This window comes from Typha angustifolia, chromosome 13, assembly GCF_048772165.1.
Source record: "Typha angustifolia cultivar Huaian chromosome 13, ASM4877216v1, whole genome shotgun sequence".
NCBI classification, from domain to species: domain Eukaryota; kingdom Viridiplantae; phylum Streptophyta; class Magnoliopsida; order Poales; family Typhaceae; genus Typha; species Typha angustifolia.
This window is the reverse complement of record NC_133251.1, coordinates 4523463-4539306: the sequence shown is the minus strand read 5'-3', so window position 1 is coordinate 4539306 and position 15844 is coordinate 4523463. Positions and strand designations below refer to the sequence as shown.

The 15844-nt window shown below is 36.1% G+C and overlaps 1 protein-coding gene across 4 annotated transcripts; it reads left to right on the top strand.

Annotated features, from left to right (window-relative positions):
- Positions 1 to 100: 100 nt before the first annotated feature.
- Positions 101 to 15638, top strand: LOC140773954 (uncharacterized). 4 transcript variants are annotated; one of them, XM_073116752.1, is made up of 12 exons: positions 101 to 404; positions 490 to 575; positions 9222 to 9318; positions 10905 to 11526; positions 11655 to 11807; positions 11935 to 12040; positions 13092 to 13184; positions 13298 to 13493; positions 13627 to 13805; positions 14453 to 14697; positions 14943 to 15175; positions 15247 to 15638. In XM_073116752.1, the coding sequence occupies exons 5-12, from the start codon at positions 11786 to 11788 to the stop codon at positions 15415 to 15417; spliced, it is 1245 nt and encodes a 414-aa protein (XP_072972853.1). In that variant the 5' UTR covers positions 101 to 404; positions 490 to 575; positions 9222 to 9318; positions 10905 to 11526; positions 11655 to 11785; the 3' UTR covers positions 15418 to 15638. The 4 variants fall into 4 exon arrangements, with proteins under 4 accessions (XP_072972853.1, XP_072972849.1, XP_072972851.1 ...); XM_073116748.1 differs by having other exon boundaries at positions 10905 to 11807; XM_073116750.1 differs by having other exon boundaries at positions 10905 to 11807; positions 14943 to 15130; positions 15247 to 15635.
- The last annotated feature ends 206 nt before the right edge of the window (positions 15639 to 15844 follow it).

The following is a 15844-nucleotide window of genomic DNA, read 5'->3' as shown; positions in this document are numbered from 1 at the left end:
TTACCGGGCCGGATCAGGCCCACTAATGATCCGAACTAAATGGGATCCAATAAGAGCTCGAAGTTCTATTCACTCTCGAGCTCCAATGGCGAAGGCTACGGGCCTCTTCATCGCCTTCCTCTCGTGGGTTTCTTCTCCTAGCACTAGTGCTTCAACGGCGTATTCTCTTCTCCCCCTGCGAGACCTCTTCTCCCCTTTAACCATAGCTCTCTCAGTCCCTCTCCTCCTCGCCCGGCCGGGTCTTTGGCCCAGATTAGCGGCGGCGATCGAGTCCAGCCTCGTGGGGATGGCATCTGGTTCGTCCGGATCGTAGAATGCTGCTACGGGTACGGGAAGACCTATGCGTTCCTTCCCCTCCTGCCTGCCCCATTGGTTCTCTGTCGATCCGGTTTGACACCGTTCGGGTTTGTGATTGCTTCTATGTCGTATCTTATCTTTCTTTTCTGATTTACTGTGACAAAAGCTCATATTTTGTGCGAATACTCGCAGTTCTCGCTCCCGCTCCCCCTTGTTCCGGTTATAGGTTACGTGCTGAACAATGTCGCGTTTGTGTTTGACGCCTTATATTTGTACAGGTAAATATGGATTCAAGTCTTGAAATAAAATTTGAAATTTAATATGCTCGTAGTCATCGTTATTATTTTGTAAAATTATGCCAATGATCACGGGTTAGTCATAATTAAGAAATAACATTCATGAGGACATTTAGTAGTATCTTAGAGGCGTGGCTATTACTCCTTTAAAGACAACAGCTGTGTGAAAAGGCAATAGACTTGCGTCGAGGCTATCCTGACTACTGATATGCAGATAGAACTGTTTTGGTGGGATCAGATGGCTATTTTATCTGGACCATGAGGTAAGGCTGCTGGATAGCTGATTTAATCATTTAATAGCAGAGTGGTGCAAATTGCCTAGGCGGGATACTTGTTTGGCCTTTCTACTGAGGGGTATAATGAACAAGAGTTTTGCACTAAGTCAAGGATACTATTTGAATTGTGATATGCTGGAAACCTGTTGTTCATATTGTAAAAGGATGAGACTTAGGCATTAGGTAGAGGTCACCACTCACCACTCTAAAATAATGCAAAAAACCAACCTCAGACCAACATAAAGTGCTTATGGTGTTTTTGCTCCCCTCGTTATGGTAATTGGTTACAGGGTGACATTGGCGTTGTGTTGCTACATGATGAGTAAAGTCTCCTTTAATTTTGCCACCTTATATTTGTAGAGGTAGATCTACATTTCCAATTTAAGATCAACGATGGCCGGCACGGCACGTGCCGTAAGAGGAGAAGAAAAAAAAAATGAGATACTCACCTTCGTCGTCGCCGATCGCCGCTGGATCCGGATCCGCAACTTAAGTTTTAATTGATAACCTTATATATATATATATATCTCTCTCTCTCTCTCTCTCTCTCTCTCATCTTCTCCCTCGGGCTAGGCACCCGACGCGCTCGGGCGATAGCGATCAGCGACGACGACGGCTACGGTGATCGGCAACGGGTAGCTTGACGGCTAGCGGCGGAACTATTAGGAGGGGTGCCGTGTGGCACTCCTCGTGCGGCCATCCATGTTTAAGATACAAGTTGAAACTGTTAATTATGCTCGTAACATGGTTATTATGTTGTAAAATTATGCCATAATCACTGGTTAGTCATAAACTCATAATAAACACTATTATTCACAAACATTTATTCAGCTGCAAACATAAAGAATTGGAGGCATGTGTGGTACTTATTTAAAGGTACCGGTTGTGTGAAAAGACAATTAGGTAATACATTGAGGTAATCTTTACTAGTTATCTGGGTACCAGTTGTGTGAAAAGGCAATTAGGTAGTACATTGGGGTAATTTTGGATGGAATCACAAGGCTATTTTATCCGGGTTATGAGGTAATTAGTGGTAGTGACAGTTGGGCAGCTGACTTTATAGCAGAGTTGTGCAAATTGTCTAGTTGGGAGAAATTGTTTTGCCTTTATACTGAGTTCCATAGTGAACAAGAGTTCTGCAGTAAGTTGAGGATACTAGTTGAATTGTGATATGCTGGAAACCTGGCGATCATATTGTGAATGGATGAGGCCTAGGTGTTAGGTGGATGTCACCACTTGCCGCCCTAAAATTATGGGAAAAATCAACCTCAAACCTATATAAAGAGCTTATGGAGTACTTATGGAGCTTTTATTGGAACATGAAAAATAGTCGTATATAAACTTTTCTTGCTCTAACAATCGTAGGTGCATGAGCATGCATAGTCAGTATGTGCCGTGCTGGATATGCAAGTTCCAAATCCGTTCTTCTGCTGAAAGCATTACTGCTTGCAACTAGGAAGATTGCAGCCACTCTTGCTCAGAAACACTGAACATGTTGCTGCCTCCACCATGGGGTGCATTGTTTCAACTGTAACGCACAAATAGAGAAGGAAAAAGGAAAAGAAGAAAAGGAGTACATAGATCAGAGAGGGCGAGAGTAGAAGAAGAAAATAAAATCTTTTGCACATAACCGCCGAAGTTTTTAGTCTTATTGCAGAAATCTGCTCTTCTTTTAAACAGATTTGCAGGTCTCCTTTCATTCATACCGAATAATTTCATTGTTTTTGTCACAGAGGTGGAAAAACGGGAGAGGGATGGTATTTTAGTCAAAGAAGTAGAATATACTAAGAATATTACTAGTATATTAACAAGAAAAGAAGTTTAATATTCTAATGATCAATGGAGAAGAAAGAAGGGTCTCAATTTACCCGAGACTGCAACTAGAAGGACCAAGAGAAAGGAGCGAAGAAGAGCTTGACCATTTTGAGACTTACGAGATCTTTTCCTCAAGGAAGTTTGTTTGAGGATTAAAGTTGCAGGGTCTTGCATTTATACTTTTATAGTTAATGAGTGCATGAAGCAATTATTTTTTTTAGTGATGGAGAATATCTTTAATGATACAAAAGCACGATATACTATAAGTTTTTACAAAGATATTGTTTCGTTTCATGTATCTTTCCTCCGAGTATCAGATTATGATTGTGTTGCTGGTATACATTGTTCTGTAGATTTCTTTCCTTCAGGGCCATATCTCTATTGCCAAATGAGCTACTAGTCTGAACTTATGCTGTATTAGAATGATGTTTTTATCAAAATAATACGTAGTATTCTCCTTGAGTTGCAGATCCAAGACAGGAATTTTGCAGTAGATATGAGTTGGTCAAATTTTCTCCTTTTTATATAATATCTTGATGGCAGATGACACATCCATGGATAATTCCATCACTCTTAATGTTGCTACAACAATCAATGGGAAATTTATTCCCTGACCAAAGAACTTGCTATAGTACTGTGTTAACAAAAATTGAAATTTGGAGTTTGCGCGTGATCTCAGCTCATGTATGCAGGCATGGAAACAGACTGAATATGATCAGGTAGTGGTAAAACCATATTTGTGAGATACGAATATGAATAGTAAACTTAGTTACCAGTACACACGGATATGGATATTCGATGTATCCATAACGTTTTATGGATCTATAATGACTCACAAAAATACTAAAATTTATAAAACAGTCACTAAATATATACAAAACTTAGATTAGAGATTATTGTGAAAATTTACAATAATAATATTTTAGTTTATATGGTTATTTGAATACTGATTAAATACTATTTTTGAACCAATAGTCGCATAGAATATTTGGGAAGGGAGACGAATTCAGATATGAATATAGATAGACAAATCTAGACCTATATCCCAGCAGAACTTGAATATGGAATTGGATCGAATCAGATATTATCCGACCCATATTAACTAGTAAGTTCTCATGCCATTGTTCCTAGGATTGCTCGATATATATCTAATTATGTGTGAGTTACACATTTTGTAGGTACTCATGCTAGTCCGTTAAAGCTTTCTATGTAAACTTATGTGGTAGCGAGATAAGACGTGGAAATTTCTAGGATGATCATTGTGCAATATTAAATTTTTATTCTTTTTTTGTGATTTATTTGGGAAAAAGGCGGTCATCTGTTGTGCAAATACTTGCAGTTTTTGGTCCCCTTGTTCCAGTAGTTAGTTACAAGGCGGCAGTGGCATTGTCGGCTTATGTGCTGAATAATGTCGCACTTGTTTGGCCTTATGTTTGTACAGGTAAATTTGGATTTCCAATTTTTAATAAAAGTTGAAATTGTATACATGTCAATATTCGTGATTATTATGTTGTAAAATTGTGCCAATGATCGATGGTTAGTCATAATAAAGAATCATATTTGATTTATTCAGTTGCAAAAATAAAGGCTGGAGGCATGTGTAATAATTATTTAAAGGTACCAGTTATGTGAAAAGGCAATTAGGTTGTACATTGAGGTACTCCTTACTAGTTATAATTTGTGCTGCGAGTAGGATTGATTTTTGTTGGAATCACAAGGCTATTTATCTGGGTCATGAGGTAATTAGTGGTAGTGACAGTTGGGTAGCTGATTTAATAGCAGAGTGGTGCAAATTGCCTAGTTGGAAAAAAATTGTTTAGCCTTTATACTGAGTTCCATAATTTTTAACAAGAGTTCTGTAGTAAGTCGAGGATACTAATTGAATTGTGATATGCTATTATGCTGGAAACCTGGCGGTCATATTGTAAATGGATGAGGCCTAGGTGTTTGGTGGATGTCACCATTTGCCGCCCTAATAGTGTAAGAAATAAACCTCAAACCTAAATAAATAGCTTATGGAGTTTAATTTTTTTGGGAGAAGATCCTGTGGAGGTTTTATTGGAACATGAAAAATAGTCATATACAAAGCTTTTCTTGCTCTAACAATTGTAGGTGCATGAGCATGTATAGTCAGTATGTGCGGCGTTGCGTACACAACTTCCAAATCGTTCTTCTGCTGAAAGCATTGTTGCCTGCAACTAGGAAGATTGCAGCCACTGTTGCTCAGAAACACTTGACATGTTGCTGCCTCCACCATGGGGAGCATTTTTTCTACTGTAGCACACAAATAGAAAAGGAAAATGAAAAAGAAGAGTAGAAGTACATAGATCAGGGGGCAAGAGTAGAAGAAGAAAATAAAATCTTTTGCACATAACTGCTGAAGTTTTTAGTCTTATTGCAGAAAATCTTCTCTTTTAAACAGATTTGCAGGTCTCCTTTCATTCATAGAGAATAATTTCATTGTCTTTTTCAGAAAGGTGGAAAAATGGGACAGGAATGATGGTTTTGTCAAAGAAGTAGAATATACTAAGAATATTTACTATTATATTAACAAGAAAAGAAGTTTAATATTCTAATGACCAATAGAGAAGAAAGAACGGTTTAAATTTACCCGAGGCAGCAACAAGGAGGACCAAGAGAAGATGAGCAAAGAAGAGCTTTGCCATTTTGAGACTTATGAGATCTTCTAACTCAAGATTAAGCTTGTTTGAGGATTAAAGTTTCAGGGTCTTGCATTTATAATTAATGAGTGCATGAGGCAAATCTTTTTTCGTGATGGAGTATATCTTTAATGATACAAAAGCATGATATACTATAAATTTTTACCAAGATACTTTTCATGTATCTTTCCTCAGATTATGATCGTTCCTGGTATACATTGTCCTGTAGATTTCTTTCCTTAGGGTGATATCTTTATTGCCAAATAAGCTACTACTCTGATGTTATGCTGCATTAAACTGACAATTTATATCCAAATAATACGTAGTATTCACCTTGAGTTGCAGATCTGAAGACAGGAATTTGGCAATAGATATGAGTTGGTCGAGTCTTTTTTATGCAATATCTTTATGGCAGATGACACATCCGTGGATGATTCCATCACTGTTAGTATTTCAACAGGAATAAAGGGGAAATTTATACCCAGACCAAAGAACTTGCTATAAAACCATGTTAACAAAAATTGAAATTTTGGAGTTTGTGTGTGATCTCATCTCATGTATTTAGGCATGGAAGCATACTGGATAAAACCATGTATTTAGGCACCAGTATCCATGAGAATATGAGTGCGATTATAAATGGTGAACTTATTTATTTACCATTACACATGGAGCCAAATATTGGATATATTGATAATCTTTTATGGATCTATAATGGCTCATAATAATACTGAAATTTGTAACACAGTCATTAAATCTTATATGAAATGTAGATTAGAAATTATTATAAAAATTCAAAAGAATAATATTTTATTTTGTATGGTTTTTTAAACATGGATCCAAATACTATTTTTCAAAGTGCGAGATTATATTTTCCTCCTTAGTTTGATTTATTTGAGAAAAAAGAGGCTCATCTGTTGTGCAAACACTTGTCGTAGTTTTTGCTCCCCTTGTTCCAGTAGTTAGTTATAAGGCAGCATTGGCGTTGCTGCGCTTTGTGCTGAATATTGTCACATTTGTTTTGCAGCCTTATATTTGTACAGGTAAATGTGGATTTCTAAAAGTTGAAACTGTATATATGTCTGCAATCATGGTTATTATGTTGTAAATTATGCCAATAATCGCTGGTTAGTCAATAATAAAGAATTATATTCAATTTATGCAGCTGCAAAATGCAATTATAAAGACCTGGAGGTGTGTGTAGTACTCTTATTTAAAGGTATCAGTTGTGGGAAAGGGCAATTAGGTAGTACGTTGAGGTCATCCTTATTAGTTATAATTTGTACTGTGGATAGGATTAGTTTTGGTTGGAATCATGAATTTATTTTATCCGGATCATGTGGTAATTAGTGGTAGTGACGGTTGGGTAGCTGATTTATCAGCAGAAGTGGTGCAAATTGCGTAGTTGGGAGAAATTGTTTGGCCCTTATACCTAGTTCCATAATGAACAAGAGTTCTGTAGTAAGTTGAGGATACTAATTGAATTATGATATGCTGGATACCTGGTGGTCATATTATTAATGGATGAGGCCTGGATGTTAGGTGGATATCACCACTTGCCGCCCTAAAATAATGTAAGGAATCAAACTCAAACCTATATAAAGAGCTTATGGAATTTTCTGAGAGAAGATCTTATGGAGCTTTTATTGGAACATGAAAAATAGTCATATACAAAGCTTTTCTTGCTCTAACAATTGTAGGTGCATGAGCATGCATAGTCAGTCTGTGCTGCGTTGGGTATGCAAGTTCCAAATCCGTTCTTCTGCTGAAAGCATTGCTGCCTGCAACTAGGAAGATTGCAGCCACTGTTGCTCAGAAACACTTGACATGTTGCTGCCTCCACCATGGGGAGCATTGTTTCAACTGTAACACACGAATAGAGAAGGAAAAAGGAAAAGAAGAAAATGAGTACATAGATCAGAGGGCTAGAGTAGAAGAAGAAAACAAAATCTTTGCACATAACCATCGAAATTTTTAGTCTTATTGCAGAAAATCTTCTCTTGTAAACAGATTTGCGAGTCTCCTTTCATTCATACAGAACAATTTCATTGTTTTTTTCACATAGGTGGAAAAACTGGAGTTGACTGGTATTTTAGTCAAAGAAGTAGAATATACTAAGAATATTACTATTATATTAACAAGAAAAGAAGTTTTGTATTCTAATGATCAATGGAGAAGAAAGAAGGGTCTCAATTTACCTGAGGCAGCAACTAGGAGGACCAAGAGAAGTGGAGCAAAGAAGAGTCTGGCCATTTTGAGACTTACGAGATCTCCTAACTCAAGATTAAGCTTGTCTGAGGATTAAAGTTGCAGGATCTTGCATTTATAGTTAATGGGTGCATGAAACAAATCTTTTTTCTGATGGAGTATATCTTTTTCTTTTTTTGTTTGTAAAAGTGAAACTTCATTAAGAAAGCAAGGGCAAGCAATTCAAAATACAATTACATGCATATATCTTTATTGATATACTTAATGGTACAAAAGCATGATATACTATAAATTCTTACAAAGATATTGTTCATGTATCTTTCCTCAGATTATGATCATCATGGCTGGTATACACTACTGTAGATTCTTTCCTCAGAGCGATATCTTTATTACCAAATAAGATACTAATCTGACGTTATGCTGTATTAGACTGACAATTTATATCCAAATGATAAGTAGTATTCTCCTTGAGTTGCAGATCTGAAGACAGGAATTTGGCAATAGATATGAGTTGGTTGAGTTGTCTCATTTTTTTTATACAATATCTTGATGGCAGATGACACGTCTGTGGATGATTCCATCACTTTTACTGTTTCTACAGCAATAAAGGGGAAATTTATACCCTCTGTAGATTTCCTTCAGGGCTACATCTCTATTGCCAGATAAACCTCTGACTTGTGGTGTATTATAGTGGCGATTTTTATCCAAATAATATGTAGCATTCTCCTTTGAGTTGCAGATCTGAAGACAGGAATTTGGCAATAGATATGAATTGGTCATGTTTTCTCCTTTTTATACAATATCTTGCTGGTAGATGGCACATCAAAGGATGATTCCATCACTATTACGACAACAATAAAGGGGAAATTTATACGCAAACCACAGAACTTTCTAAAATACCATGCTAATAAAAATTGAAATATTTGTATCTATATTCTCACGGATATTGTTCTACCACTCTCCGATCTTATCCGGTCTGTTTCCTTACCTACATACATGATCTGGAGACAATATTGTACTCAATTATCATTACATAGATATGGATTGGATATTTGATATATCCATAGTTGTTCTATGTATCTATAAGAACTCATAATTGTACTGAAATTTATAACATAGTCAGTAAATATGTACAAACTGTAGATCTGTTATTCATGTAAAAATTAAAAAGTGGTCTCTTATGTCATAATTTGGATAATATTCTAAACTATATTGATATCCGAATATTGATTCAGATATTATTTTTTAACACATTCCCGTAACTACAGACTATTCTGATATGAGAATTCAGATACGAAGACTGATGTACAAATTTAGATTCATATGCAGAAAAACTAGAATACAGAATCAGATTGTGTTGGATATTATTCAACCAACTTTCACCTCTAAATTATCATATCATTGTTCTCAGTATCCCTCAATACTTGTTCAATTATGTGTGATTTACGCTTTTGGCAGTGGCTCGTGCTACTCTGTGAAAGCCTTCTACTTAAATTATGTTGTACTGAGATAAAGCATGCATATGTTCTGAGATGATTCTTGTGTGAGATTTTGCAAGTATAATATTTCCTCCCTCAATCTGATATAATTCCATCAGGGTTTGTGATTGCATCTAAATCTTATCTTCTGTTTTCTGATTTATTCTGACAAATCTGTTGTGCAAATACTTGCAGTTTTGCCTCCCCTGGTTCCAGTAATTGATTATGACTTATAAGCCGGGGTTGTCAGGTTATGTGCTGAATAATGTCTCTGCCTTATATTTTTTTACAGGTAAATTTGGATTTCAGTTTCAGATAAAAGTTGAAACTGTGTTTATGTTCATAATCATGGTTATTATGTTGTAAAATTATGCCAACAATCACTGGTTAGTCATAATAAACAGTAATATTCAGAACATTTATTTGGCTGTAAACATAAAGAACTGGAGGCATGTAGTACTTATTTAAAGAAAAGTATTGTGAAAGGCAGTTAGGTAGTACATCGAGGTTATCCTAATGTCCTATATTTACTACTGCAGATAGGGTAGTTTCTGGTGGGATTATTTTATCCAGATCATGAGGTAATTAGTGGTAGTGGCAGTTTGGATAGGTGATTTAATATCAGAGCTGCAAATTGCCTAGTTGGGAGAAATTGTTTGGACTTTATAATGAGTGGCATAATGAATAAGAGTTTTCTATTAAGTTTAGGATACTATTTTGACGTTATATCCTGGAAACCTGGTGTTCATATTTTAAATGGATGATTAAGTGTTAGGTGGATTTTACTCTATGAAACATGGATACTTCGTCTGTCCCTACGTACCATTTTTCGATACGTACCGGATATAGATACAACAAACAATACAGTTTGGTACGTATCGGATACAGCTTGATACGTATCGGATATAGCTCGAGGGGTATCCGAATTAAAAGAAATTACTTTAATTTTCTAATACAGTTTTGATACATTTTTTGATCATCCAAACCCTTTTTTTGTGCTAAAAAATAACATTATATATATATATATATGATTATTTGATCCTCGTGATATTTTTTGTTTATTTGCTAATGAACTAAACATATAATTTGAAGACCATTTAAAGATCCAAATTAATTGTAGATTAATAGTTGAATTTGGTTTCAACGTTTTACTAACATTTTAAGTTTCATATCAGTTTTCGTTACAATATTAATCTAAAGTTTTAGACATGTAGATACTAAATTTGTTGGTTTCTTTTCTTTTATCTTATCGTTTCTAGGATAATTATTTTTATCATATGTTATATTAGTTGACAACAGATTAAAAATAAAAATAGATTATTTATTTATTTATTTATTTATTAGTGTATCCATATTGTATCTGTATCCTACTTTTAAGGATTTCTCATATCTTCGTATCCGTATCTTGCCCCCATATTTCATATCCATGCTTCATAGATGTTACCACATTGGTATTTGAGAGGTATCACTAAATTGGTGTGGCTATTTCAATGGTTGTGGCTGTGAGAAATGTCCAACATATGATGTCTAGAATCAAGATTGATTCTTAAGTAGGAGGTAATGCTAATTAACAAAATTGGGCAAGACTCTGCACATCATGCCTTCTCTGATACAACGGCTTCTTCTATCCACTTAAAGGTTGTTGTCTTTACCTCATGATGGCTTGATCTTGAATTGTTAACCCAATGACGGGTTGCATTCAACACTCATGGCTTAGTTTATATGCTGTTTCCGCAAAGTAATGCGAGAAATCAACATCAAACCAATATAAATATCTTATGGAGTATTATTTTTTTAGAGAAGATTTTATGGAGCTTTTATTGTAATGTGAAAAGTAATTAGATTTATACAAAGTTTTTCTTGCACTAACAATTGTAGGTGCATGAGCATGCATACTCAGTACTTGCGGTGTTGGAGACGCAACTTTCAAATCTGTTCTGCTGATAGCATTTCTGCCTGCAAGCAGGAAGGTTGCAGCCTCTGTTGCTGAGAAAAATTTGACATGTTTCTGCCTCTGTTGCTGAGAAAAATTTCTGCCTGCAAGCAGGAAGGTTTCTCCTTTTTATGCACCATATCTATATGTGTAGATGACACAAATATACAATTTATGTGCGAGTTACAAGTTTGGTAATTACTTATACTACTACTATGGGCAAGCCTTACATATGAACTATAGGTGGTAGCAGAATGAAACATGAGACAAAGTAAGAGTTCTTTTAATATTTGTGATTCCAAAATAAATAAACAAACAAAAAAAAAGGTTAAATTTTTTAATATTAAAAGTACTATCTATAGAGTGTTCTCTTTCCAACTATAAGGTACAGACGGATCTTTACCGGGCCGGATCAAGCCCAATAACGATCCGAACTAAGTGGCATCCGATAAGAGCTCCATGCAGTCCCCAAGACTTCTTCACTTCTGAAAGCTCGAACTCTCGAGCTCCAATGGCGAAGGTCATGGGATCCGAAACCCGCGTCCTCTTCGTCGCCTTCCTCTCGAGGTTTCTCCTCCTAACCCTAATACTTCTATTGCGTCTCCTCTTCTCTCCCTACGACACCTCTGCGTCCCTAAATCCTGGATGCCTTTCGGCCGCCTCCGGCGGCGGCAAATCGCCGGCGTCCGATCCAGTCCTCTGGCCCAGATTAGCGGCGGCAATCGAATCCAGCATCGTGTGGGATGGCGTCTACTTCGTCCGGATCGCCGAGTGCGGCTACGAGTACGAGCAGACCTACGCTTTCCTCCCCCTCCTCCCAGCCGCGATGGTTCTCCTCTCTCGATCCGGTGATGGTTCTATTAGGGTTTGTGATCGCTTCTAGATCTGATTTTTTCTTCGTCTTTTTTTTTTTAAATTTTTTTCTTTGTTTTGATTTGTTGAAAAGGAGCTCTTAATTTGTGCAAATACTTGCAGTTTTTGCTCCCCTTGTTCCGGTAATTGGTTACAGGGCGACATTGGCGTTGTCGGGTTATGTGCTGAATAATGTTGCGTTTGTATTTGCTACCTTATATTTGTACAGGTAAATTTGGATTTCCAATCTTGGCTAAAAGTTGAAATTGTTGCAATATGTTCGTAATCTTAGTTATTATGTTTTAAGATTATGCCAATAATCACTGTTCGTCATAATTAATAGTAGTGTTTAGAACATTTATTTAGTTATGAACTTAAAGAGCTGAGGCATGCGTAGGCTGTAGTACTTTTTTTAAGACGACAATTGTGTGAAAAGGCAGTTAAGTTGCACTTTAAGGCTACCTGGACTACCTACGTTAAGTAGTTCCGATAGAATGATTTTTGGTGGGAATCACAACGATATTGTATCTGAATTATGAGATAGTTAGTGGTAGTAGCAGTTTTCTTTTTTTGATGGAATGTGGTAGTGGCAGTTAGATGGCTGATTTAATAGCAGAATGGTGCAAATTGCCTAATTGGAAGAAACTTGTTTGGCTGTTATACTTACTGGCATAATGAGCAAGAGTTTCACAGTAAGTCAAGGGTACAATTTGAAGTTTGATATGCTGGAAACCTGGTATTCATATTGTAAAAAAAAATGAGACTTAGATGTTTGGTGGAGGTTACCACTTGCCACCAATTACCAATCCATCTTGGTGTTTAAATATTTTTTTTTTAATAGAGCATGAGGTCCTTACACTATAACATTGGTGGAAAGCATTTGGATTATGATTTCCCTGAAATCATTAGCTTAGTGACATTACCAAAAAGTATGCTGGTGTTTCTTTTCTGCACAGGGGTTGTGCATTTATTTAATCTATGAATTTCTGGACCACAAAGCTGCCCACATTAGGCCCATATTTTAAAAGTTGATGGCTGATAATAGATGATGAAGAGGAGTTATGTTCCTCAACCTCTTGAAGAGTTTTAATGTACATGAGTTACTGTGTTACATTTTCCACAGGTTTGTATTGCCTGTTCTACAAAACTGATCTAGAGGTTGTCAGAGATGCATTAAATTTTAATGATGTTTCTATGCAGGTCTTCACAATTTCTTACGCTCAAATGTTTTTCTTACTGTACTTGGAGTTACAATACTTTATTTCTCATGGTTATTGCAGATTATCAGTTTTGGTATTAAAGGACTCAGCAGCCGCCTTATGTGCATCTGTTCTGTTTAGCTTCAATCCGGCTTCTGTATTCTACTCGTCGGTGTAATACATTTATTCTTGTTTTATTGACCAAATTAATGTTCTATGCAAAAGTACATACACAGTTATTTTCTCTTCCCATATACTATGACTGAGACGAAGGATGTTCTTGCCAGATATTCGGAGAGTCTATACGCCCTATTTTCACTTGGTGGAGTATTCTACTTATTTTCTGGTGCTAAAACTGTGGCCACAGTGCTGCTTGCTCTGTCTGGTTCAGCTAGGTCAAATGGAGCTCTTAATGCTGGTTATCTCTGTTTTTTGGCAATTCTGCAAGCATATGTTGCCATTATTCAGAAGAAGAAGCCCATGGTAAGTATACTGCTTGAGAATTTGGATGTCATCTTGTTTAAATGGAGAATGAACTTTTTGTTTTATTTGGAAAAACTTTGTTTATTTGACAGTACATGAGTTAGCTATCTGATTGTATTTGTTTTGCATCAAGTTGGCAGTGAAGGCTATTCTTTCTGCAATAATGTGCTCTATCTTTATATTTGTACCATTTCTCGCTTTCCAAGCATATGGATATTTAAACATCTGCCTAGATGGAGCTTCTTATGGGCGGAGAGAATGGTGCAAAGAGAAGGTCCCTCTCTTGTATGGTTTTCTTCAAAGTCATTACTGGTACTTGACCTTCCAAACCTAGCTCCAGTTGCTACTTCTTACAGTTTGCTTATATTTGTTTTTCTTTATTTGACATTTTTAAACATTTGAAAAAACATAATTTTTATGTGCGATTACTTCAGTTAACTTCTTGTATTGTTGAATTTCTACTGTGACCTAAGATTTTCTAAGGTTGCAGATATGGTTATTCACACCATTTACTCAAGTACAATGTAACAAGAGGATTGAGGTTTAAGAAGAAGATTCTTTGAGAGGAAAAGAAAGGCCACCATCTGCAAGTAATTAGAGAAAACCTAATATGACTTGATTTGATTAATAACTGTGTGCCAAATATAAGTTTAATGGAGGACCATATGCCACTCCCAAATATCTGTGCTTAATGTTTTCTTCTTGTAATTCTTATTGTATAAAGTAGCTTGTGTTGGATATCATTTGAGTGTCCGTATAGTAGAGTTTTTCTAAAGATGCTTGCAACTTTGAAAAAGAAGAAGAAAAAGCTACTATCATCAGTTCATTCTTATTAAGCACTCTATAATCACTTAAAAGAACCTTAAAAGATCTTAGAATGTTTTAATATTTTGTTGTTTGCTGCTCTTTTCCTGTCTATTTTAATTTCTTAACCTCCTTTCCTTTTTCTTATTTATCAGGGGGGTTGGTTTCTTGAGATATTTTCAAGTGAAGCAGTTGCCCAACTTTCTCCTTGCCTCTCCTATATTATCTCTAGCAGTTTGCTCGATTGTTCACTATGGAAATGTACTGCATCAACTTTTTCAGTCATCATTTATGCACGAGCAAATAATATCTGCTGCTCAGCTACAGTTAATGAGACCAAATGAAAGTTCAGATGTTATTTGGACTTCAAAGAACATAGTGTCCTCTAAAAGTCCTCAAGGTATTTCTTATCATTCTCCTCTTCTTAAATAAATATAAGCATTTTGTAGTTCAGAAAAATCTGCATCTTTTGCCTTTGCTATGTGTTATATATTGATTGGCAAATCTTCAATCAGTGGCAACCTCTGCAGAATGGTTTATCTTTTCCAATAGACTATAGAATTGTCTCCCATATTAGTGTTTCACTTTCATTGCTTACATGTTGTTGGTCGACAGCAGTTTTAGTTTTCATTACATTTGAAACAGGAGTCCATGTAGTTAGACAGAGGAAACAGGATAGGAAAGATGAGAGTTCTGCATCTTTGCAAGATATCAGGTCGATAGGTCAAACTCTCCATCAAGCCAAGCAGGGGGAGATCTCTATCACGTTTCTTCCTTTTGTTCTACATCTGGCTTTCATGACATTCATGGCTTTTTTTGTGATGCATGTTCAGGTCAGGACTCACCTTCTGCTATCGCCTCGTTGTTTGGATTTGAAGGTTATTCCAGTGTGTCATTAACATTGCAAAATCTTAGATACTAATGATTTTTTTTTTTTTTGGTCACACAGGTTGCAACACGTTTCCTGTCTGCTAGCCCTCCAATTTACTGGTTTGCTTCGAATTTCTTTGTCACTGCCACCAATGCTTCTACAAGATGGCGTTACTTGTTCTGGGTTTACTCTGTTACTTACATTCTCCTAGGCAGCTTGCTCTTCTCCAACTTTTATCCTTTCACATGAGAAGCAGGAAAACTTCTTGTACAACATCTCCAATTTCCTTTATCTTTTTTTTTGTACTCTTTTCAAATGAAAAGCTGTTGGAAGATGATTGTTACCTCGAAAGAACAAATCTGAAAAGTTTACATTGTATGTAGGCTTTCTTTTTCTCAGTAGTTTGTATTTTCAATCAACAAATTTTCAAATTCTGGTGCTCTTTTGTATTGTGTTGATTCAATTCTTCAGTATCTTGAAAGTCTGAACTAAATTGATGATATTTTTATCTTCTTTTGAGTTTAATTTCTTACGAATTCGTCTCAGGAGTGATTTACCATTTGGACTAAGCCATGATACTTTGATTGCTTTAAGTTACCATTTCAAGATTACAAGCCAAGACCAAGCTTATCATGCACAACCTTGCTCTCTTTGCAGCCAAAATTTTAGACCGAAG

Bases quoted from the DNA above. Each gene is read 5' to 3' on its own strand.
- LOC140773954 (XM_073116748.1), top strand. From the start codon at position 11,471: ATGGCGAAGGTCATGGGATCCGAAACCCGCGTCCTCTTCGTCGCCTTC. The intron at 11,808-11,934 runs GTGATGGTTCTA...AAATACTTGCAG, and splicing joins GGTTCTCCTCTCTCGATCCG to TTTTTGCTCCCCTTGTTCCG. The intron at 14,698-14,942 runs GTATTTCTTATC...CATTTGAAACAG, and splicing joins GTCCTCTAAAAGTCCTCAAG to GAGTCCATGTAGTTAGACAG.